General features: G+C 43.5%; 1 protein-coding gene across 1 annotated transcript in view; it reads left to right on the top strand.

The window, feature by feature from the left end:
* Positions 1 to 23,140, top strand: part of CEP170B (centrosomal protein 170B) — a 56,822-nt gene that overhangs the window by 8,814 nt on the left and 24,868 nt on the right. The window contains exons 2-7 of the mRNA XM_053980942.1: positions 3,178 to 3,267; positions 6,302 to 6,380; positions 8,945 to 9,003; positions 10,277 to 10,415; positions 18,854 to 18,955; positions 19,518 to 19,994. Of these exons, the coding sequence (XP_053836917.1) occupies positions 3,178 to 3,267; positions 6,302 to 6,380; positions 8,945 to 9,003; positions 10,277 to 10,415; positions 18,854 to 18,955; positions 19,518 to 19,994 (946 nt within the window). The remainder of the gene's footprint in view (positions 1 to 3,177; positions 3,268 to 6,301; positions 6,381 to 8,944; positions 9,004 to 10,276; positions 10,416 to 18,853; positions 18,956 to 19,517; positions 19,995 to 23,140) is intronic.

The following is a 23,140-nucleotide window of genomic DNA, read 5'->3' as shown; positions in this document are numbered from 1 at the left end:
TGCACACAAGAGCAGTTTATGTTAAATGTGACTGATGTTGAAATAAGCCACACCTCAGTTCTCAAGTAAGAGTGACCTTTGGCAAGTCTGCATCAAAATAAATAAGGTGTGATTTTAGTTACTTTAAGTTGAATTTCCTTGGAGACAGGCCCTTAGGAACTCCTGCTACCAGTTCCTGTGATGTTTGCTGGCTTAACATAAACAAAACTAAGAAAATTCCTCTCTTCTCCACAAAAGCATGAAATTTCACAGAAGTGCAATCTGCATAACAGTTTGCCTTGTTCCTGATGTGCTCTTAAAGAGATGTTGAGAGGTTGGATGAAGACTGTGGGTCAGATTTTGCATGTTGTTTTGACTCCTTTTGCCATGGGCTTTCTTGAACACAGCTGAAACTTCCTTGGAAAACAGAGTGGCATAAATTGGTTCCTTTGGTGACCTTTTTCTGCATTTATGGAGGGGAATATCATATTGCTAGAATACATGTCTGCTCCCCTGAGATGACCCTCATATGACTGGGGACCCCTGAGTGGCTGAAGTCAGCTGTTGCAGAACACAGCAGACCAAGGGCTGTGCTCAGTTACATCAGGGTCAGATGCAGGGCAAGTTGAATTTTTTGGAGACAGCTGGTTCCCAGAAATAAACTTCTTTTTAAGTGATCTGTGATACATTTAAAATCAGATACCAGACCTGCCCCAGTTTTTTTGTCTGGGTTAACTTTTTGGGCTGGAAACCTTTCTGCCCTTGGAAGGGGGCTAAATGGTTTGTTCTACCTTTAGAATCTGTTAATCTTTAAATGGAACCTCCATGATGTGCTGTAAAAAGCTAAAGCAAACACTGCTGCACCAGTTAATCAGCATTCCCTTGTATCTCGTTGGGAACAGTGACATGCACAATTTTGAGTAGCAGAGGGATCACAGGGAAGACAGATCACGTCTCTGCTGTGCAGGCACGGTCCCCTGTGCATGGTTGTCTTTGACTCCAGTGGCATGAAACGTAGCACATAAATGCCCATGGATAGGGAGAGGGGATGGTCATCGCCCTCTGCTTTGTAGCTGAGGTGTGGTGAGCCCTCTAGGAGGCCTGTCCAGAGCAGTGCTCAAACAGCCAGACTGTTGTGGGGACCGACTGGGCTCACATCCCACCAGAGGGTGTGAGGGACCATGTGACAGATGAGGAACAACCCCAGCTTGTGTAGCATCAGCTGCTGTGGTACCTGAGGCTGTGCCTGGAGACACTCCCATCCTCAGGGCCATATGCTGAGGTGCAGGGCCTGGGCACTGTCCCTCAGCTGTGCTTTCCTGGACCACCCTTACCTCGCACTGCACACACCTGCCACAGCCACTTGGGTCTTTTAAAAAACGGACTGAGGAGCTGCATCTGATGTGGGTAATAGGAGAAAGAAGCAGTAGCTTCATTGCAGATGCTTAAGACCTGCCCTGCCTTGAGGTCAGGGCTCAGACACCAAGTGTGGGGATGACATGGGGGTGAGGGTTTTGTGTGTGCCCCTCCTGGGAGGGCTTTGCTGTGTGTTGTTTCTCATGTTTAGTGCTCAGCATAGCAGGAGGCACAGGTGGGCTGTCCCCAGTCACGCTCTCTCTGCCTGTCCCACCTCTGTTTGTGTCTTTGGGGGGGTGATTGCTGTCTGAGCAGCATCTGTTGGGCAGCAAAGCATGAAGTGCTTCCTTGGAAGTCCAGCAGCATGTGGATAACTGTATTAGTGAGGGAGCTGGAGGCCTGGGGTCACCTGTCCTCACTGCCTCTGCTTGAGGTGACATGTCATGAATAGTGTGAGGGACATTGCAAGGTGGGAACGTAGTCTTATGGCCAGGCATGTGCTTGCTTCATATTGGTACTTCGGGGTTATTCTGGAGGATGTGTCTCTTGGGCTGATGGATGCTCTGCAGGGGAAGGATATGCCATTTCTCAGGTGTTGTGGTACTTCCCATGTGCTTGACATTGGCAGGGCCAGAAAAAATTCCTGCAAATAGTAGCAGTTTGTGTGAAAAAAGCCTCTTTTGTTTTCACCAAGGAATTGCCTGAAACAATCTTTGCCTCTGCATGCTTGCAAGAAGCCAGATAATGGCTTGCTGAGAGCAGTGCTGTGGAAACCGGTGTGTTTAGACTTGGCAAAAGGGAAGGACTTTCAGCAGGAACTTGTTGGTTGGTGCCCAGGAAGATGAGGATTAGCTGACTTGGAGCCTGGCTGGTCTCCCTGCTCTGGTAGCGTGGCCTTCCCTCCCCTGGCCTGAAGTACCAGGGAGGTCTCAGTGCTCTGTGTACGTGCTGATGGAGTGACTGCTTCCAGCCTAAGGTCAACTGCAGCAAGGATTCAAGTTACGAGAAGCAGCAGGTCTAAAAACAGACAGTCTGGTGTCTTTAAGATGTAACACACCATATTTCAAAATTATTCATAGATTTTGTTCTAGCATTTCTTCAGAAGTCTGACATGATGCCTGCTCAAGTGTCACACTCTGTTTTGAAGATAAGGTGCATTACTTGTGCATTGTGACAAAGCCAGTGGCACCAGATCACTGTCAAGTTCAGTGTACTCAAACCCAGTTTACAATTTAAATTTTTCTGGAGTTGCTTTCTTTCTCATTCCACGTTTACTAACCTCTCTCTAACTTGGAACACATCCTAAAATTTAAATGAATTCCAGGACATAATCCTGGGAACAGTATAAATTTTTGGGAACAAGTTTTGTTTGTAACTCAAGAAAATGATTTTTTTTCTCTTTGAAATATAGGAAGAAATGATCCCAAGTAGGAGCATCCCTAGTGTTGAGGCCATTGGCCTCAGCAGTTGAAAAACTGAGATCTTCTAGCTCATGCTGGCTCAGATCCTGGCCCCCAGGCTTTCAGTTTGACTGATTTTGCTCTGTGTGCATTGATACAATTTATTGAAATTGTGGTATAGTCTTGACAGCCTTCAGTGATTTTTTAAAAACTTTTTCTTTTCCCTTCTCCATGAAAATGGCCTATTGTCTTCAAACTCTGCAAATAACCATGGAAGCATTTACTGCTTTTCCTTCCATTATTTATAGTAGTAAATAGTATTTAATCCTTCCTGCTTTCCCCCTCTGTCCCCCTACCCCACATCAAGCCAGTTTAATGTCTCAATGTTACCAGTGTCTGTTATGCCTGACCGCTCTCACGCTCATTGTGCTTCCATTGCCAGTCCCGCAGTGTGGATAAGCAGCACGCTGTAATCAACTACGACAAGGAGAAGGATGAGCACTGGGTGAAGGATCTTGGGAGCTTAAACGGAGTAAGTACCAAACCTCCCAGCTGGCAGGGGTGGCCTGGTGCTGTGCTCAGTCTGCAAGCACTCGTGTGCTTGCTGAATCCTGCTCTCAGACCCTTTTGGGTCACTGCAGCTGTTGGCATGAGTTAAGCCAAACATGCATAATTATTTGCAAGGCCTGAGGTGGAGGTCATGTAGCATCTCATCTTGGCAGGGGAAAACTTTGGTGAATATTGTATTGCTTTTTCCCTCTCTGCTGGTGTCCTTGTAGAATGCTTCAGGGCTCACAAAATTATAAAGCCTCTTGCAAAAGGGGAGGAAATAAATTCAGTTTCATTTTGAGGATCTTAACTTAAAACTGGTGGAGATTCTGGAGCAGCTGTTCAGCATGAGCAGGGTGACCTTTTGGTGGTTCAACTGTCAGTGCATGGAGTGATTTATGGGGTGATGAGACATTTAAGTTCATTTGGGAGAAAACTACTTAAAACCACCTCTTTTTTTTTTTTTTTTTTTTTTTTTTTTTTTTTTTTTTTTTTTAATAATAAAAATTGCTCTTTTGCCTGCCTTGAGCCTGGTTTGCGTGAAGACCGAGGAATACTGTAAGCACAGAGGAAGGAACTGAGCCTGACTGAATCTTAACCCTTGCTCTGGTTTGACTTATGCAGTGGTGTTAGACACCTGAATTCCATGGTATTTAAATACACCATTGTTGTTAAAAATGTCCAAATGTCATAGCATGCCTCTGTTTTGGTAGTTTCTTCATGCAAGTGGAGCTATTCCTCTGCTGGAGCAGGCCTAAGCTAGATTCACATAATTGTCTTCCCAGTGGGGGTTTTACTGCAGCCATTGTTTCATTGTTTTGGACTTAGAAACCCTCCGCTATCACAGCCACAAAACCACAAGATGAGCCCAGAAACTTGTACAAAAACAGTGGCTAAAGCAGCCCTCAACCATTCTGCCTCTTCTGGCATCTGAACACAGCAAGAATGAGTGCTAATCCTTCTCAGCCTAATAGCTGAAGGCACGGAGCCCTGCTGAAATGGGAATATTTCCAGTAACTGGTCTGGACTCTAGCTGGATCCCTGGTTCAAAAGCTATGGTATTTAACTCATGGTGGCAAAATAGCAACTGAAGATTCTGCTTGCAAGGGAGGAAAGACTTGTACCACTAATTATTTTCTATCTTCACATGCTAAAGCATAAGAATTTACAATGTTTTAATATTAGACTTGTGCTTAGAGAGGCAGTGGAGTAAAAGGGAGTTACAGCAGTGCTTGTCTTCTGCAGCTGATCAAACGTTTCTGTTGAAAAAGACTGTTGAGGCCAAACCAAATTTTGCATGCAAGAAACATATCTTTATTTGAAAATTGTCACAAAAGCTTGTTTTCCCCCCGAAACTAAAGAAATCACTTTTGAGCACCTTGATTTTAAATCCATGTTCAGAATTTCCTTTTATTTTGTATTTGAGTAGTCAGCAATGCATTATATGGCTTTGCTGGATAATCTGGTTCATATTAATTGTCAAAGTGTTTTGTATTGTTTTTATTATAATGTACAGGTAATTCTGCTGTCTCTATTCAGAGGTTTTTGTTTTTAAGGGTAGCATTTCTATCCATATTAAGAATTTTACTAAAGTTACTTTATCTCAGGTAAACATGGACAAATAGGTAACTATCAAAATGAGTTCTTGCAGACTTTTTTGAAGAAAATTCAGCAAACAATTATTCCTGTTCCAGATGCAACTGTTGTGGGTTTTTTAAATATTAAAAACTTTAATGCAAATTGGAATTCTGTGCCTTTTAACTAGCTTCACTGTTTTTATTCTGAAATTACAGGCCTATTTCCCAGCTCTTCTGTAAATTGCCAGGAAACTGGGGGCTGTTGTCTGCTGAGGTTCTAGTTTCCTGCTCTACCATTTATTTTTCCTCTGTGGTTAATACTAGGTTTTATCATGCATGTTTGGCTTGGCTGAGGTGAGAAGACAGAAGGAAAAGACTGTGTTGCAGTCATGAAAACATGTAAATTCATTTTCTAGTGTAATTTTGTTTCCTCAGCTGTATTTGCATTAATGGTACAAAGCCCCAGCAGCAGGTTCCTAGTCTGAGAGGCTGGATGAATCCCACCTTGCCAAGTAGGGTAGCTCCTGGTGTCTGTCTGCCTCAAATCCAGCTGTGGGAGTGGCTAATCCCAATCAGCACTCTAGGGCTTCTTCAGCCCCTTCTTATTTTTTGTTTGACCCAGGTAATTGCAAAAGTCCATGGGTTTATTTGTGAAAGATGTACATGCACGCTTGGTTTGATCCTTGGTTGGTCTGGGAGAATTGTTTCATAGTGGGTCCCCTCAGGAAGCAGACATCAAAGACATTTATTCACAGCTGTGAAATACATGTCTTGCACCTTTAGAAGGATGTTAGTTTCTTTCAGCCTCAATTAACTGCCTGGAGCATGGGAAAAAGGGATGTGTGAAGTTTTAGCAGGAGGGGTTTGGTTATCTTGGACAGTGTGGCCTCAGGTGTCATGGTGGTGCTGCTTCAAGTTTTTTTCCCATTTTCCTGTGCATTTTCATTTCCCCTTCCCCTGTGATAGGCTTTGCTTGTTAAATTATCAGGCCTTGGGGCTGACACCAGTCTTGTTTGCCATCCAGCAGAAAGCTGATTCCTAGCTCAGTAATTAAGGGCATGAGTTGCAACTGTTTGCTGGTTGAGACGGAGACCAAGGGCATTTGAAGTTCCTAACTTCAGGCACCTCATTTACCTGCTCAAGTTGGGGACTAAAATTGCATTTGCAGTTGGTGCAAAGGAAATCTCCCTAAAGGTCCCTTCACAGCACCTTGCTTTGAAGCATAATTGGGGTGCTCTGACTTGCCCATGGGAGCTACTTGCTGGTGTTGGTTTTTCCAGGGAACTTAGCTCCTAGCTCCTGACTGGGTGCTGGCACACTCCGAGTACGTGCAGTGCCATCAGCAGATGGACATGGGTGCCCTCCAGGAGCACCATCCATCTGAGATCCATCATCCTGCTATCCTCAGTCAAAACTCCTTCCTTTGCTTTTCTCCTGCAGACATTTGTCAATGATGTGAGGATTCCTGACCAGAAGTACATCACCCTGAAACTGAATGATGTCATTCGCTTCGGCTATGATATCCTTTCTGAAGAGGATTGAGACTCAGGCTTTCTTTGGGTTTTGTGCTGTTGGCTGCATGGAGAGGTACCAGGGCTAATTGTGTCTACTGAGTAAGGTGTTTGTTTTGCCTCTTGGAACCTTTGGATGGCTCATGAGCTTGTGTTTCTCCACCATGAACCTGATTCAGAGCACATTAATCATGATGCCTGCATTGGACTTTGGCTCAGGCCCTGCCTCTTCAGTCTCCTCCTAAGGAAGGGTTGTGTTTTTTCATTTTATTTGTGTGGCAACTGTAGCTGCTACCAGCTAGCAGCAAACATAATTCATCTATTTTTGTATGAACTAACATCTTCCTATTTTTTCTCATTCAATTTACCTTATTAGTCATTTCACCCAGATGCTTTCTTTCAGACAATTTTCAGGCCTTCAGCCTTCAACATGTAGCTGTAGAGCTTGTGGCCAGACCCTTGACTTTGTACTGATTAAAGTTTGCCCATGCAAATTGGTTCTGCCACAAAATGCAAGAGTAAATCTCACTTTTGCAATAGCACATTTCACCTCTAGCAAGGGAAACTAGGTTGCAGTTACTGCTTTATTTACAGAGCACAAATCCTGCTGGTGTCTGCTAAAACACCTTTGCTTTCATCCCTTTCCTTTTTTATCCTGATGTGACAGTATGGCTGGCTATAAACATAGATGTTGACATGCCTTTCTGAGCCTGAAGAGCAATAGTGATAAGTAGAGGCTCCTATTGCTGTCTTTTCATGTAATCTAATCCTTTTTTCACTTTTTTCAGTTGCTTCTATCTGCCAGACTTTGCCCACTCAAGCTGAATTTAGAAGTAGCAAGTGTCTTCTCCAGGTTTTTTTTTTTTCTTTTCTGGGGAGATGTCAAGTAAAACAGTCCAGACATTTCTGAGAATAGAGGCAGAGACTAAGTTTTACCATTTGGTGGGGGAAAAACGTTTGGCTGGAAAACTCTTGTGCATCCTTGACCCCAAGGCCACATTCTTCCACCTTTTGCTGTCCCCATGATAATCCATTTGTGCTTGACCATGATTTAGCCCTTGAAATACTCCAAACCTTTAGCCCTGCTGGTCTTCCAGGGATCTGGTACTTCAGCTCCCAGCAGTGACAGTGCAGGAGCACTCACTGTTGCAACCAGGATTGCTTGAACTTATGTGTGCGCCATCGTGGATCTGCAGGAAAAGAGGGTTTTCTGGGCCATGGATCATAATTTGGGTCTTGGTCACTGTCATAAAGGTGGTGTCTTGCTGCACAAGTGATGAAATCTTTTACAGGCAACCTCAGTTGAAGCTTTTCTCGACTTTGCAAATGTTTTTTTTATATAGCTGCTTGTGTATGTTCTGGTCTCTTGGTGTGTGATGAAATGCACACAAGACTTGCTGTGAACTCCAGTCCTGGGAAGGCAAAAATTAGTGCCTGGAGCATGGGTGGATTTTAATGGCTGTAATACCAGTTTAAACTTTTTACAGAAAGCAATTCTCAGCAATGATCAGCTGAGTTTAAGTATTTAGTCCTGCAGCCCTTTCATGGATATTCAAGTGAAATTAATTGTGAAGTGAATTCTACAACAAAAGTGAGTTGTAGAATCTATTGCCCTCAACAGGAAAATTTTAAAGAATGTAGGTTTTAGAGTAATCTTTATAAGATGTACTGTACCTATGGCAGCTGTAAGGTCTTTCTCTGCTTTGCTGCTTTGGTGCCACTCTGTTTAGCAGAGCTTTCTGTGCACACTGCAGTCAGCTTGGTGTGGATGGCAGCATCTCCTGAGGTCTTGGAGTCACTGTGTCCTGTTGCATGAGAGCATTTCTCTTTTCCATTTACAGTTTCACTTACAGGCTGTGCAGAGTTTCTCTGCTAGGCCAGTACCACTTGGTTTATTTTTAGTCTTAACATTTTCCATCTTTCCTTTTTCCTCCTCTTTGCTTTCTGCTCTGCTGATTGGGTTGTTCATGATGACATTCCAGATGCCAGCTTTTTTCTTTTTTTTTTTTTTAATACAGCATTGCTGAGGATTATTGCCTGGGCTCAACCATGTGAATGCCTCCCTTCCTAAGAGGTCACAGCAGCTCATGACCTGATTTACTTTTCATCTAGAAAACTGCAGTGACTGAAAGGTCTTGCAAGGGAGCACCATAGTACCAAGCATTTGAGCAAGGAGCTGAACTCTGCTGCTCCCTTATCCAGCATGTGAGACTGGCCCATCTTGGCCGGGATATTGAGTGGTCTGCCTGAAGCCCATCAGCCAGGTGGAGAGGATCAGGGTGTGAGCTGAGCTGGGGCTCTGGTTACTCCCCCAGGTCCTGCACAGAGTTGCTGATCCTCCAGGCTTCTCCTGCTCAGGTCCCCAGGTCTGCTGCCCCTCAGCTGTTGTGAGTCTGGCTAGCAAATGTGGTTGTGCACAACAAAACCATGCTGGGCTGCAGCACAGGCAACTTTTACTACCCTGCATATTTTAAGACTTTCTGGTATTATCATCCTCTTTTCTTTCTGTGACTAAATGCTAGATTTCTTTGTCCATTCAATTCCTGTGTATTTTCCTTAATGAATTCTGTACATTCGAATATGTATGTCCTGGAACAAATTCAACACAAAGTCCCAGAAGAAGCACTAAAGGTAAGAGTGGCTGGGTGCACTGCATTAAAAAAAAAAAAAATCTTTAAGTACTCTAGTGATGGTCAAGCAGAGTGAAATATTAAAATACTCTTGATGGCAGTGAAATGTTTCAAAATGTGAGGCTCTCCTTGCATTTGGACTTAATAAAACCCTCCTTAGAGGAGAGAGATTTCCCAGTTATCTCAATTCTGATCTTTCCTGTTCCTGTGCTGGCATGTAGATCAAGTTCTTTGAGAACTTTTCTTTTTCTTCAAGAAAAAAAAATGGTTACTTAAAGCTGTAAGATGTTACAGAACAACCAGCACATGAACTTGTAGGTGAGGCACAGCAGAACTTTATTCTTCCCAGAAGTGGAGCACAGATGTCTTTTTCTGAGCATGGTGACTTATGCCAGCTCCACCACACCTCAGTAAGACTGAAGTTTGCTTAATTTATTCATGTGTACCATCTCAATTTTTGCCTTCAAGCTCCCAATTTTTACTTACTGAGCAGTCAGTCCTCTTAGGAGTGAGGTGTTTTTTAAACATTGTTCAGTAGCAGGTAAGAAATATTCAAGCATTCTCTTTTCTAAGGCAGAAAAGCAACCCCCTCTGGACAAGAAAGCTGTAATGTTCAGCTGTGGGACTGGGCTATCAGTGCCATGCATCAGCTCTTGGCTAGCAGATACTGCCTTCCTAGCCCTGTTCCATATTTAAGACTTGGCAAGAATAGGAAATTTAACAGCTAGAATTGGGCAAATGATTCATTGAACTTACTCAGGGATAATCTGGATGGGTTCACCCTTTTATTAATTTACTTGTAATAAACCAGCTTCTAAATAGCTCATTTACTGTGTTAATATGGAACCTGTTTTAAGGTAGAATCACTTTCCTAGCTGGGGAGAGGGTTTGGAAAAAATAATTAAAATAGATTCCCATTCCTTTGCTGAAAAACCAAGATAATGCAGATGAGCACCCTGAAATAATTTATAATGTTCCTTTAAGAACAAAGGGGATTTCAGGATTTGAATCTTGAGTGGAGAATGGCCTGAGCTCTGATTCTTCTCAGTCTATTTTTTAAAGGATTTTCTAATTAGTTGTTTTGCAGAGCTAAGTCACAGTGACCTTCTCGTGTACTACAATTGTCACTTAATGGCTTCCAAATGGGGTACTTCTCCTGTTCTGTAGCTTCTGCTCAGGTGTGCATGCTTTTTGTTGAAGGACAGAGCTGCAGTGGAGTTTTGGGTGATCTGTTGGTGGGGAAGAGGGATTCATTGCTGTTTGTGTCTCTGCAGCATGAGAAGTACACCAGCCAGCTCCAGATGAATTACAAAGGCACGGCCATGAAGAGGGCGGAGCAGCCCATGGAGCACGGTGTCTACACAGAGTCCCCACAAGCAAAGCTGGAGAAAGGAGAGAGGAAAGCAGTTACAGGTACCTGCTTGGGAACCAGTTAATCTGGATTCTGAGCAAAGTGCAGCTTGAGCCCTGTGCTGGGTTATAATTCTGACAATAGAGTCTTGTGGGTTGCATTTGGGAGCAGTTCTGGAAGGATCATCTTTCTAAACTCCTGGAGTATTCCAGACTCTGGGTTTTTGGATATTCAGCCTCAAAAAAAAAAAAAAGTCAGCTGATGTGATGGCTCCTACATGCCTTGTCGCTGTGTGTGTTCTGGAAAACCTGTGGGCAGAGCAGGTTTGGTAAGTTCTCTGGCACCTGTCTGGTCTATTTTTAATTTCCTAATCATGAAGCTGGTGTTTGAACAGAGAGGGTGACTCAGAGTAGAAGATGTATAGCTGCTGTGGCATGGTGCTGGCAGGCAAAGAATCAGCAAGCCATTTCTTTCACAAAGCCCTGGATGGTTTTAAATGGCTGTGTTTCCTAATGTGTCAATATGTGGGATTGAAACTGACTGCCAAACTGGGAGATGTTTGCTTCAGGTTCGCTGTTCCCTGGCTTCAAACCTTTTCTATTTTGTTAACTTCTCTTCTCCATTTTGTTAACTGCTGCCTGCCTTTAAAGATCTTTTGTCAAACTCAGTTCCTCTGTGTTCCCCATTACAGTTTGCCAGGACCTCCCCCAACAGTCTTGTCTCACCCATTTCACCCAAACTCCTGCCTCCTATGTGTGCTGTCCTGACAGATCTCTCTCCCCAGTTCTGGTCAGGAATCAGTTCACGGCTTTCTGGAGCTTGCTGGTGCATGGGAGAAACAAATAAGGTTTTAAAGCATACTGGTGACATGACTGCTAGTGTTGGTGTTGTGGCTTCAGGATGGCAGAGCAATTGGAAAGCTTTAGGGTTTAGCAGGGGGAGTTGCCCACTCTCTGTTGGAGGAAGAATCAGGGAGGAGGGGGATGGGCAAGTAAAAGAGTGAGGTAAACATCCTGGGTGAGTTTGCCTAGAGACAGGTATGGCAGCTTTCTAGAAAAGTGTACAACTTTGGGCAAATCTGTTAAGGCTTCATGATAACTAATTGGAGTGGGTTGATTGGCCATAATTTCCCATGTATTGTCCTTATGAAAATCCCCCTAAGCTGACACAGTGCACTAACACAGTGTAATGTTCCTCCCTGGCTCCTTGCTGTCTCCAGCTGTGTGGGGAAGCACGTGCACCCACGTGTCCAACTCCCATTTTTGGCACCAGAAAACCTTTCTTTGTGTTGCTTTGGCTGTGTCTGTGTGGCTGTGTTTGAGACTGAGCCTGACAAGTGTGAAAGTAAAGGGATGGAATTGTGGATGTTTAGGTGTGGCACTAGGGAGGGTGAGAAGAGGTGAACCCCACTGGGGGAAGAGCTCTCCATTGCCTTTCAAGGGGCAGGACATTCTTGGAAAGCTTTGCCAGTAACTGGAACCACTTTGTGTTTGCTACTGCCTGGTTCCATGAACACTCAGTTTTTTATTCTTACCTCCTTCCAAAATACACTCTCATTGATTTTAACCTACATAGCATAAGCAGTGAATATTTGGAACACCTTCAAAGCCAGGACGTTGAGTGACTCTTCAGCAAGGTGACCCGTTTCTCTGGCCTGTGATTTGCAGACCTGCATTATGTTTCTGTCATCTTCAGTGGGCACAGACCAGAGGTCTGAGGCAAAACAGGCTCTTTGTTCTTACTGGGGACCACCACTGAAGTATGTCACATGCAGTGGGACTGATGGGCAGAGCTAAAAAAATCTGTAAAGTGCTGCTAACCCCACTGAACTATAGAGGAAATAAGGACTTTTTCTTTGAAGTATTTTGCTAAATTGGACTGAAGCCTGTGGAAACAAGAACCTGAGCATTAAATCAGTTCCTGGCTCTCCCAGGGACTGATTTAGCATCTCTATCTCGTGAGCAGAATGATCAGTGGATCCCTTTCTCATCTGCGAGGTGACTAATTCACCTTGTCCTCAGCTGCACACATGCACTGTTTCTCCTTGGCTGCTGGGAGGAGTGGCAGCAATTTGAAATTATTAGTGAAAAGAAGAGTGTAGTGTTCTTAAGGGGAGTGGGCTTGCTTAGTGGCAGCAGAAAGAGGCTTTAGGGAAAGAGCTATTTTGCTAAGCCTGTAGGTATTTAGGAATTTGCATTGACTAATTAAAGCAAGGTCTGGGCTGACAAAAGCCTTTAGAAGGATCGGTTCCCAGGGCCCGCGTGGAAAAGAGGCGGAGGGAATGCAAGCTTTCAGGGAAGAGGTTTAACAAACCGATGTGAACAATTAGAGCTGCTTAGAAATGGGAGGAGGTGAGGGGCTGAGGATAAAGAGATCCAGGGGAGTGAATGGGAAACAGTCAGTTTAGTCTTTATGCTGTTGAACTTGCAGCTTTTGGGTGTATGTTGCCTGTAAGCAGAAAATCATCAGTCTGTGAAATGTTTGAAGCAGAGAGCTTGGTTAATCCTATAGCTTGGAGATGGATATGAATAAAAGTGTCCACAGTTGAGCTAGATAATGTTAAAAATAGCTATTAGCTCTCATGTCTAAAGCCTTAAGTTATCAGGAAGCCAGGTAGAGCCTTGAACTGAGTAGATTTCAAGACAGTCACAATCCCTATTCCCATCTGTTGGTACCTGAGTTGAGGTACTTGATGAGATAAGCTGCTTTGTGGTCTTCTGTTCTCAGCACATTGTTAAATCCTCAGGCTGATCTTAATTTTTTGTTTTTTCAAAGCTGCCACAGTCTGATGGGACTGGGTAATCCTGAATCTGATGACTAACCTCTGAATAACTGCTGCAGGCCTGAGTTTCCAGGGGTGGAGGCTGCTTGCAGGGAAATGGGCATCATCACTTGCAGGAGCAGGACCAATTGCAGGAGCTGCTCTCGGGATCTGTGAAATAGGTTTGCTCACCAGGTCAGCGTCCATGTCATTAGTTAAGTCCTCTCAGCAGAGTGGACAACTTGAAAGTCTTGTTGATGTCCAGGGCTGAGGTCAGCAGGCAGCATGGATGGAGACAGTGGGAGCTGTGCCCAGTTGTGAAGTGGTTTCCGTGGTTTTTGGCTGCTTTCCCCATGAGATCATGGCAATAGCTATTTAGACGCACAGCACTGCCCTAGCCTTTAATTTAAGGGAGTGGTGTTATATCTGCTTTTTTGCCTGAACTAGAGTGGTGGTAACTGTAACATGTTTAAGGTTTGACCATGTAATTGATACATTTGTGATCATCAGCCTGATTTGAAAGTCCCTGGGGTCTGTGTATGTTTACAGCAAGGTACAAAAGACCAGGGCCTAGGTTAACCATGCACATAAGAAATAAATTGTGTGGCAAAGAGTCAGAGAACTGCTTTATGATTATTCCTACAAGGTCTGAATTCCCTATTTTGGAGAGGAGTTAAAAAGCAGAGATGTAAGGAATTAATTTTAAAATGTTGTAGCTAGATCATCTTTTTTTTTCCCCAAGGCCTCTGCTGTAAGAAACCTACTCTGCATCTTCTGTAGATGGACATTATTGTTATTAATAATGAATCAAAAACAGTTTGACTTAAAGCAAGCTGGATTTCTAATGCTTTTGTTATGACTTACAGTAGCGAGCTTCAAAGCTGTGTGTGCTTCTGTGAGCAAAGAAATTTGCTGTTGCTGACTGTCTCTCTCTCATGATTGTGTGAAGCTTTGTGAAGATTTGGGCAAAGCACAGTGCTCAGTCCTGTCCTGACCACAGGAGACACCTTCAAGAGAAATCAGGCCCCTCTGTTTAGTGGGAGCTGTATGCTAGTCTTGAAAGCTCTTCTTCCTGCTTGATGATGGAAAGCAGCTTTAACACAGTCTTTCTCCTTTGCCTTTCATCACCAGGAGTGTATTTCTGGTTGTGGCCTTGTGTTCTGTGTGATTCACTTCTCCATAAATGCACCCTTTGTATGGACACGTCTCGTTCTCTCTTTTGGTGCCTCTCCTTCAGATGATCAATAGTCCTGTATTAATTTAACAGGCCACATTTTTGTCAGACTGTTAAGCAAATGGACTTCCCTTGTTCTGTGCTAAAACAGCCTTCATTTTTCCTTTTGAGTGACTGCCCCAAAGACTGAAATCCAGGAGCAGAACATGTGTATGTCAGTGGTCTTCCCTGTATTACACCATCACTGGTAGCTCAGTATTTATCTGGCTGAATGCTTGTGCTGACCTCAATTCAGTTATCTAAAAGGATGGTTTTCGGGCTGCCTGCCTGAATTGATGAGCCAAGAAATATGTCTAAATGAATTGGCACCATCTGGGCAGCCTGGCACGGAGTGGAGGGAGGTGGTAACGAGCTGCCATCAATTGGAGGAAGTCTCATGTCATTAAAATGACTGAGCAGTTCATTTTCATTGGTGTTCCTCCCTTCACTGCTGACTTGAACAAGCCCCGAGTTTCTCTGCTCTTGCAAGAGCATCCATCTTACACTAAAACAGAACAGACAGGAGGTGGCTTCAGGGTGCTTTGCATGTCTCAGGACACAGGCAAACATGCTGCTCTGGATGTTGCCAGGTCCATGTTGAGGTTACTACCCAAAATGGATCCCAGCTGGTGAAGAGCAAAGCCCGCTGACACAACTGCACGTGTAGCTGCTCCCTGGCCCACTTCTGTCACAGCCATCTGTTTTAGCTGCCTTCCCATCGTGCTTTCGCCCCACCCCTCCCCTTTTCCTACAGTATTGTTGTGTTAGAGCTGGAGCTGGGAGAGGTGTCAGTTGTGCTGGCAAATTAGAAGGGACAGAAGCTTCTGACTGAGCAGGGCAGCAAATTCATGTAGCTCTTTGTGCTGGTTTTGGCTGGGGTAGAGTTAATTTTCTTCCCAGTGGCCAGTATGGAGCTGTGTTTTGGATTTTTGCGGAACACAGAGTTGTTAATACTGAGATGTTTTTGTTATTGCTGAGCAGGGCTTACACAGAGCCAAGGCCTTTTCTGCTTTCCCTCCTGCCACGCTGGCAAGGGGATTGGGGCTGCCTGGGAGGCTGGGAGGAGGCACAGCCAGGACAGGTGACCCAAAGGGACCAAAGGGATATTCCAGACCACATCACATGCTCAGTATATAATATAGGGGGAAGAAGGAGGAAGTGGGAGGGGATGTTTGGGGTGATGGTGTTTGTCTTCCCAAGTCACTGTTATGTGTAATGGAGTCCTGATTTCCTGGAGATGGTTGAGCACCTGCCTGCCCTTGGGAAGTGGTGAATGAATTCCTTCTTTGGCTTTGCTTCTGTGCACGGCTTTTGCTTTCCTTACTAAACTCTCTATATCTCAACCCATTACTATTCTACCTTTTACCCTTCTGATTCTTTCCCTTATCCCACTGGTGGGGGCGCAAGTGAGTGGCTGTGTGGGGCTTGGCTATTGGCTGGGGTTAAACTGCAAAACTTTTCTGAACTCAAGAGAAATTTTACTGTGTTTCAGGATCTGTCTGCTTTCAGCAACAGCCAGGAATGACGGTGACTGTCATGTAACACTGTTGTCCCTTGACAATGTTACTCAAAATGCAAATTAATATGAATGCTCAGTGGAAACATTAATTGCTCTTAAAATATTGAAACTGTCCCCAAATAGCAAGATACTGACTCCTCAGCTTTCCACCTGTGCTTTTTGCAATTTAAAAATTAAATTCCCGTTCATTGTGGAGGTTGGGAGAGGAAAGGAATGAAACGCCACACACAAAAATGTGCAGCTTTGTCACAGATGCTGTAACAGGCATTGCAGGTGGGGCCATGTGAGCTCTGTGTCATGGGGCATGAGGAACCCTCTGCTGCTGTGCAGTGAGTGCAGTGCAGTGTCTTCCACCTGATGGCCCCAGATCTGTGCACTCTGGCCAACCTGGTGCACTCTTTTTAGGCATTCCTAGGCCTGCCCTGGGGTTTTGACTTTGTGCTAGCTTTTGTCAGAGGGGCAGTTAGGGTAATTTCCAAGTACTATTAGGGTCCAGGGAAATTTAAGACAGCAGAAAAGCTGGAACATTATTATTTGTAAATCCTTTATTTTCCTCCTTCAGCTTCGGTTGTAATCCCAAAGTTCCTCATCAACAAAAGAGGTCTGACCCAAAGTCTGACTTACTCCCCCAGCTGCCTTTTCCCTGTAGTAGAAAAGCTCCTGGCTAACAAAGGCAGAAGCTCCTGTGTTTATACTCAGATGGGACACAGATCTTTGAGCAGTTTCTGGGAAGACTTCTGTCCTGCAGGATGGGTGTGAGCTCTCTAGCTCTCTTCTGCCCCTCTGGACACAGAATTGTCTTGGAATAGATCACTGGCATCTTCTAGACTAGGGGGCCTTTGGGATCCCTTTGGGGCTGGGATGTGCTGGAGAGACGAGCTGTTAATGAGCTACAACTCCTTGCAAGATGCAAGCAGTAACAGCACCCATCCTTGGGAAAGGTGCTGCTTGTGCAACAGTGGAGTGCAGGTGGTCTTTGCATTTCATCTATAGGGTAGTTGATCCCTTTAGGCACAAATTACCTCAGACATCACTGGCTCTTGCTAATGGATTTGTGTTAAAGTGTTGATCTCCTCCCCCTGGCTTCCCCCAGATAGCTGCCTCTTGGCTATCAACCCTAAGATCTGTACTGCAAGCCAGAGGGTAATAATGCATGGTGTGCCCAAAGTGCCTGACGCTGGTGGAGCAGATCCTGCATGGGTGGGGTGGGGTCTAGTGGGCAAGTTATAGCATGAAAAGAGGATGGTAGGTTTCTGCTAGGCTGTGTGACAGAAGCTCTCGGCCTAGGAGAAACCAAACCCTACCCTGGAGTAGGGTTCACTGGCAACATTGTGAATAGGTTTTTAAATTCTTTTTTTCCCCCCTCTCCCATGAGTGGTTTACCCATCAGTTATGAAACATATTGCTTGGCAATTCCAATTTATCATGGTGAGAAATGCTTCCTCCTTTGAACTTTCAAAGGCCGCCCACATAATAGGAACATGGTTTATCTTCCATGCACTCTAGGCAGGGAGGAGACTAATATTTTCAGCCTCTTTTGATCCTCAGTGAGAAGTGAGGCTGCGTGGTTAACTTTGAAACATGAACAAGATCTCTAGAAAAGGCCTGTGGGCTGCATCTGTAAAGCAAAAGTTTTGCTTGTGGACTGTCAGTGTATGAGCTTATATATCTGGAATGATCCTAGAACAAAAATATCTGAAGTAGTGGCCGCTGGGTCGGTGTAGCTTTAGAAACAACAGCATAAAATCAGGCTGCTTTTTAAATTTGAGTTATTTAATTCCCCTTCCTCTCCTGATTTCCCTTATGCTAACAACTGCTTTCTGTCATGTCCCTACTAAAGCAGGCAATGCAAAATTGCAGGGCTGTTTGAGAGCTGCTTTGCACAGAGCAGTGTGTGGCTTGAAAACCACAAGCTGAGCAGCAGCTGGCAGTAGAAGCCCAGCTATGGCTCTGGAGCTGGAGCCAGGGTTTCAAGATGTGGCCAGCTGCAGCTATTATGAGCAGAGGCAGAAGCAGCCTAACAAAGCTGGATCTTAACCTCAGCCCCTGACCTATCCCGGTGTTTCTATCACCTCTAGATGAAAGAACAAAAGCTACTTTATTTGCTTCTCTTGGACTATGAAAAAACTGTAGTATTAACTGTTCCACAGGCAAATTGGGTGTATTCTTTTTGTTTGTTGCATAAACAGCAGCAGCCCAAGGCACTTCCAAAACACAACCTTGTTTTGTGGGGTACAAAACAAGGAGCAGTGGATCAGCTCCACTGAGTGGGTGCAGTGAAGCCCTGATCTTTCAGTGAGTGCTCACTGAATAGAGAATAATGTAAGCCTGGCTCTTCTAGACGAAATTCTCCATGAGAAAAACCTCTGTCCTACAATGACTATGCAACTCATTTGGTTTACTATAAATAAGCTTTAGAGAGCAAGATTGTACTGCTTCTTTATGAAAATATAAGGAGATGATTTTACTATTTTTCCTAAGTTTGTAATGCTTCAAGAATTTCCTGTTGTGGAATGTGTGTCACTTACAGTGGGAGTGGTAAATAGTGCAAAAAATCCCTAGCCTGGACATATCCAAGGACATGATGGGACAAAAAAGGGTAGAGCTAAAGTCTTCCCAGTTAAGTTGAGGAAAAAAGATTTTTCACCCAAATTGCAGATGAGTTGAAGACAGTTTTGTGTTTAGTGTTTTGTAGTCTGTCCTACCAAAAATCTTCCACTTTGTGTGTATTGTAAGGCAAGAAAGGGACAAAAACCAGTATCTGGGAAACACAGCTATGAAAGACAATGAAAGGAGGTGGAGTTAGTATCTTGCAATAGCATGTAAAAAGGAAAAAAACCAAAGAAAAGTCTGAACATATTATTGTGTATAATTTGCTGTTGTTATAAGTGTGATGTAACAGGTTCATGGTCTCATCTGGCCCTGCTGTTTTTCCCCTTTAGCTGTGCAGTTGAACCTAGGAAATTAGTATTTTCTGTGTTAAAGTATTTGCTTATCCTCTTCCTAGAAACAAATACTTACCGCACCCCTCTCTATGGGCAGCCCTCCTGGTGGGGGGAAGATGATGCAAATAACAAGGAAGAGAGAAGGCAAGAGGAACATTACTCAGGTAATGGAGGTGAGCTGGGGTGGGGGAAGATAGGGGACACAAAATTTTGGCACCCTTTTGATATTTACTGTTTGAAGCTGTCCTGTTTCAAGACTTCTAATTACTACTTCTTTTTTGTGCTTGCATTTGCACATTCCTGTGTGTAGGTTGCTGCTGCTGAAACTGGAATAAGGGGGAATTAGAATGTTTTCCCTAAAACATTTGACCACTAGAAACAGCAGCTGTGGAGTAAATCACTAAGCTTGTTTTAGAGTTAGTTGTGTAGCCGTATCTGTTTCTCACCTCATCATCCTTGGGAGCCATTTGGTCTTAACATTCCTGTTGTTATCAATCTCTGTGTATGGAAGAGGCATGTTGTTTTCACTTGTGCAGTAAACCTGATGTTTCCATCATCATATGCTCTACTGCACAAAGAATGTTTTATTTCAATGCACACACAATGTATCTGTTCTCTAGCAGAGAGGGGTTGTGATTAGTAGCCCTTCCAAGAAGTTGAAACAAGTGAATTAAGTAGTACTAAAAAAATGTTATTTTATCCTTTATTTTTTTTTCACTTTTGTAGAGAGATCAAAAGAGATAACCCAACATGAAGAGGAACTGAATGGGAATATTTCTACTTATAGGGATGCCCAAGAACAATCTGTGTTTGCCTTCCGGAGAGAGCCAAGTTATTTTGAGATTCCAACTAAAGAATTTCAGCAGCCATCAAAATCTCCAGAAACACAGGTCCATGAGATCCCAACAAAAGATATTGATGCTGTGGTAGCTCCTGTGGTACAGAGTCATGCTTCTTTCACCATTGAATTTGATGATGGTACCCCTGGTAAAATAAAGATAAAAGACCATATAACTAAATTTTCACTCAGACAGAGAAGACCCTACTGTAAGGAACCAGCTCATACAGAAGTGATGTCAGCAGAGAGCAAAGTGGCTGACTGGCTTGTCCAGAATGACCCAAGCCTGATGAGAAGGCAGTCTGCAGGAGATGATGTTTACAGTACCAAGAGTGACCTGCCAGTTCATGTGAGGACACTTAAAGGTGAGTGAATGTCTTGTCATGTGGACATAGCTCTCTGTTGGCCATGCAAAATCCAGCCTTTCATAATAAAATACGAAAATGCTTCTCCCATCAAGGAAAACTGGACTTAATTATCTCTGCTCCAAATTTGCAAGATGAAGAATATTACTTTAATGACTGCTGGTATTTTGAATGCAGCTAGCATGCTCTTCACCTGGCCCTGAAGTCATGTGTGATGTTAGCTTGAGGACACTAATGTGACTCCTCTGCATCTATAATGCCAGCTCAGCAGTAATTGGTTGAAAAAAAATTTGATTTTTAAATGTCTAAAATAATTTCCATGTGGTCAGGCAGGCTGATAAACACAGATATTTCAGTGAATTTGGTTCTCTTGGCTTCTCCTAGCTGATGGAATGCCTTTTCTTTTTAACTCTAGTCCAAAGGAGTCTAAGCATGATCATCCTGCTGCCTTTAAGTGTAAGTGTGATCATCTGGTAATGACCAGAGTCAGTTGGTTGGATGACAGAAAGTTGTTACAGAGACAATACTGGTAGAGTTGAGATACACATGATCCCTAGTAGAGGAAATTGTTGTGCTTGTAGGAAAAGGTTTCTTCTCCTAACCCAAAGCTTTTCTAAAATTCTGCTCTGTTCAAAGCCATCAGGTTTAGTGGACCTGTGTCTTGTTAAGTATGTCACTGTGAGGAATTCTTTTGGGATTTTCAAAGATCTGAAGTGAAGTTTGGAGCCCAGTTCTTAGAGCAGCTGATGGGACTTAACATGATTCTGATGCAACTTGGAATACATTTTGCAAGATTTATGATTGCTTGGGTGTCTCTCTTGGGCCATCCACTGAACAGCTCGGAGGAGACCAGTGATTCCTGCATTCTCACTGCCTTGCCTTTGGAAGAGCTATTGTTTTGAACGGCAGCTTGAGCTGATTCTGTGAAATTGAAGGTTACCAGACCTACTTGTGCTTGAGGTCCTACTTAAATAAGTAGGACCTTGTTTTCTCTTAAAGGAATATTTGCTTTGACCTTCTTGAAAAAAAAACCCCAAAACTCATCATAATATGGAGAGTTTTACGTATTACACCTCCAAATTGCTGGTTTGGGTACATATTTGTGGGAACCGTGTACCTGTAAAAGTCTCATATTCAGCCATATGATTTGGCATGGCATGGAAATTGAACTATTTTGTTGGCCATTGCTTGGTTCTAGTCCTTCCCAATAAGGGACAATGTTGAGGTGCCCTGCTTCATTATTTAGGGTCTTAATTTCAGCATACTGTGATTGTGTGATGAAAGGGTTTGTGCTGGGATTTCTATTTTATTGTCATACTGGATTTTGTTGACTTCTTGGAGAACATTGTCAGGGATAGAGATGTGCTTCAGTGGTTTTGATCTTTCCTCTTGGAGAAAACTAGAGAGTTGGGCAGGTGTTGCTGTTGTGATGCACAGGAACACTGGCTGCATTTGCCTCTCTACATGGAAAGAAGCTGAGATAATTCAGGGTTTAATTTGCATATCAAGAAATCAACACTGGACATTTGATTAAAACATACAGTGTTGATGGCCTGAGCAGTTGATCTGCCTCTGCTTTGGCAGGTGTCGTTTATCTACGATAGCTGTGCAACGTGTTCTTCTGGCAGGGCTAATGTTGAAGATGTGTTGGAGGCTGCTGCTGGCTGCCTACCAGGTTTGGGTCTCCAGGATCAGAAATGCACTCCACTGGCGCTATCTAAGTAACATTTGTTCACTTCCAGCAACAATGTGGTGAATGTAAAGCCTGGTATCAAGACTACAGGGTGTTCAGGTCTTAGCAGCTTGAGGGGTTGTGCATGATGTTCTGCTGGGGAATCCGTGAGCATGGTGCATGTTTTCCTTGTGTCCTTACCGGTTTACATTCGTCAGAGCTCTTTGTCAAGACCTTTAATTTAAGAACTTACCCTTCCAAGGATGAAGCTTATCGGCCCTCAGGGCACAATGCAAAGTTTGCTGGCTTTCTTCATGAGTGCATTAGCAAACTCTTCATAGAATTGACTCCTGGGTTGAATGGACCTTACATTAAATTCTAATAGTTCACAGTTAACTTGATGTAATAAATGGTCTTCACCCATGAGTTTGGAGAACTTGCCAAGTTGGTTTGAGCAGTTTTCCTTCAAACACGTGGTATTTTAGCCAGTATATCTTGCTACATATTACAGTCTAGAGCGCAGAGACCTCTTTCCCCGTTCTCCCGATGACAGGTTCCTGGTCGTTGACTGAATCGTGTTGTGTGCCTTCACACCTGTTTCCTTCTCCAAAAAAAGGTTTGTTTTTTGTTTTACTTTTAACTTTTTGTTTTAATTTTGACTTTTTGTTTTACTTCAACTTACTTTCTGAGAGTCCTGAGCTAAGGTGCTGAGAGGCAGGCAGGCACTGATACATAGAGACAGTTGTAAAGACGGTTGTTGCTAACATAAGTGAAAATAATTATAAACTCAGTTTAAGCTTAGTGAACTCTTAAGCAATGATTTAACCTTTGCTTGGCTGGTGATAGGATGGTGTAACTCATGGGGTTGTTATGGTATGATTCTTAAATCTCCAGGAAGAGTAAAGAACCCTGCAAATCCCCTTTTCTGTTAGCCTCTGGTTTATTTCCCCTTGTAGAGGAGAGTGACATGGGTGCTCAGAGATGCATGTACTTGTAATGCAGTGATCTGGTCTTTCATCGTGGGGATTTGGTTTCATGGTATGCAGTGTGAAGTTTTTATTCCCTGATCCTGCAGAGATATTTCTGCTCTGTAAAAGAGAAAACCTAGTGAGGTGGTCTTGGACTACAGTGATTGGATAGAATGGCAAAAAAATCTCATAATTTTTATTTGAATTGAAAAAGTAAAGAAACAAAACATTAGGTATGTAAACCCATCACCACCAGAATCAGAAAAAAATCAGAAATCCATGAGGCTGAGAGTACTTCTTGAATTCTTTTTAAATAAATAATTTGCTTGGTAGCCAACCAGTGGTGAAAAGTGTGGTCAGGAAAAAGCTGCCTTCTCTTTATTTCTTCTGATGGGGTGTAATCCCTGTACCACACAGAGGTCTTCGGAGTTTTTTAATCTTACAGAATGCCTTTTTCGTAACTGAAATTATAAATGTCAACTGGGCAGTAATGACAGGCCTACAAC

This window comes from Vidua macroura, chromosome 6 (genome assembly GCF_024509145.1).
Source record: "Vidua macroura isolate BioBank_ID:100142 chromosome 6, ASM2450914v1, whole genome shotgun sequence".
Lineage (NCBI taxonomy): Eukaryota > Metazoa > Chordata > Aves > Passeriformes > Viduidae > Vidua > Vidua macroura.
Note: the sequence above shows the minus strand (reverse complement) of the source record. Positions and strands in the feature narration are given on the sequence as shown.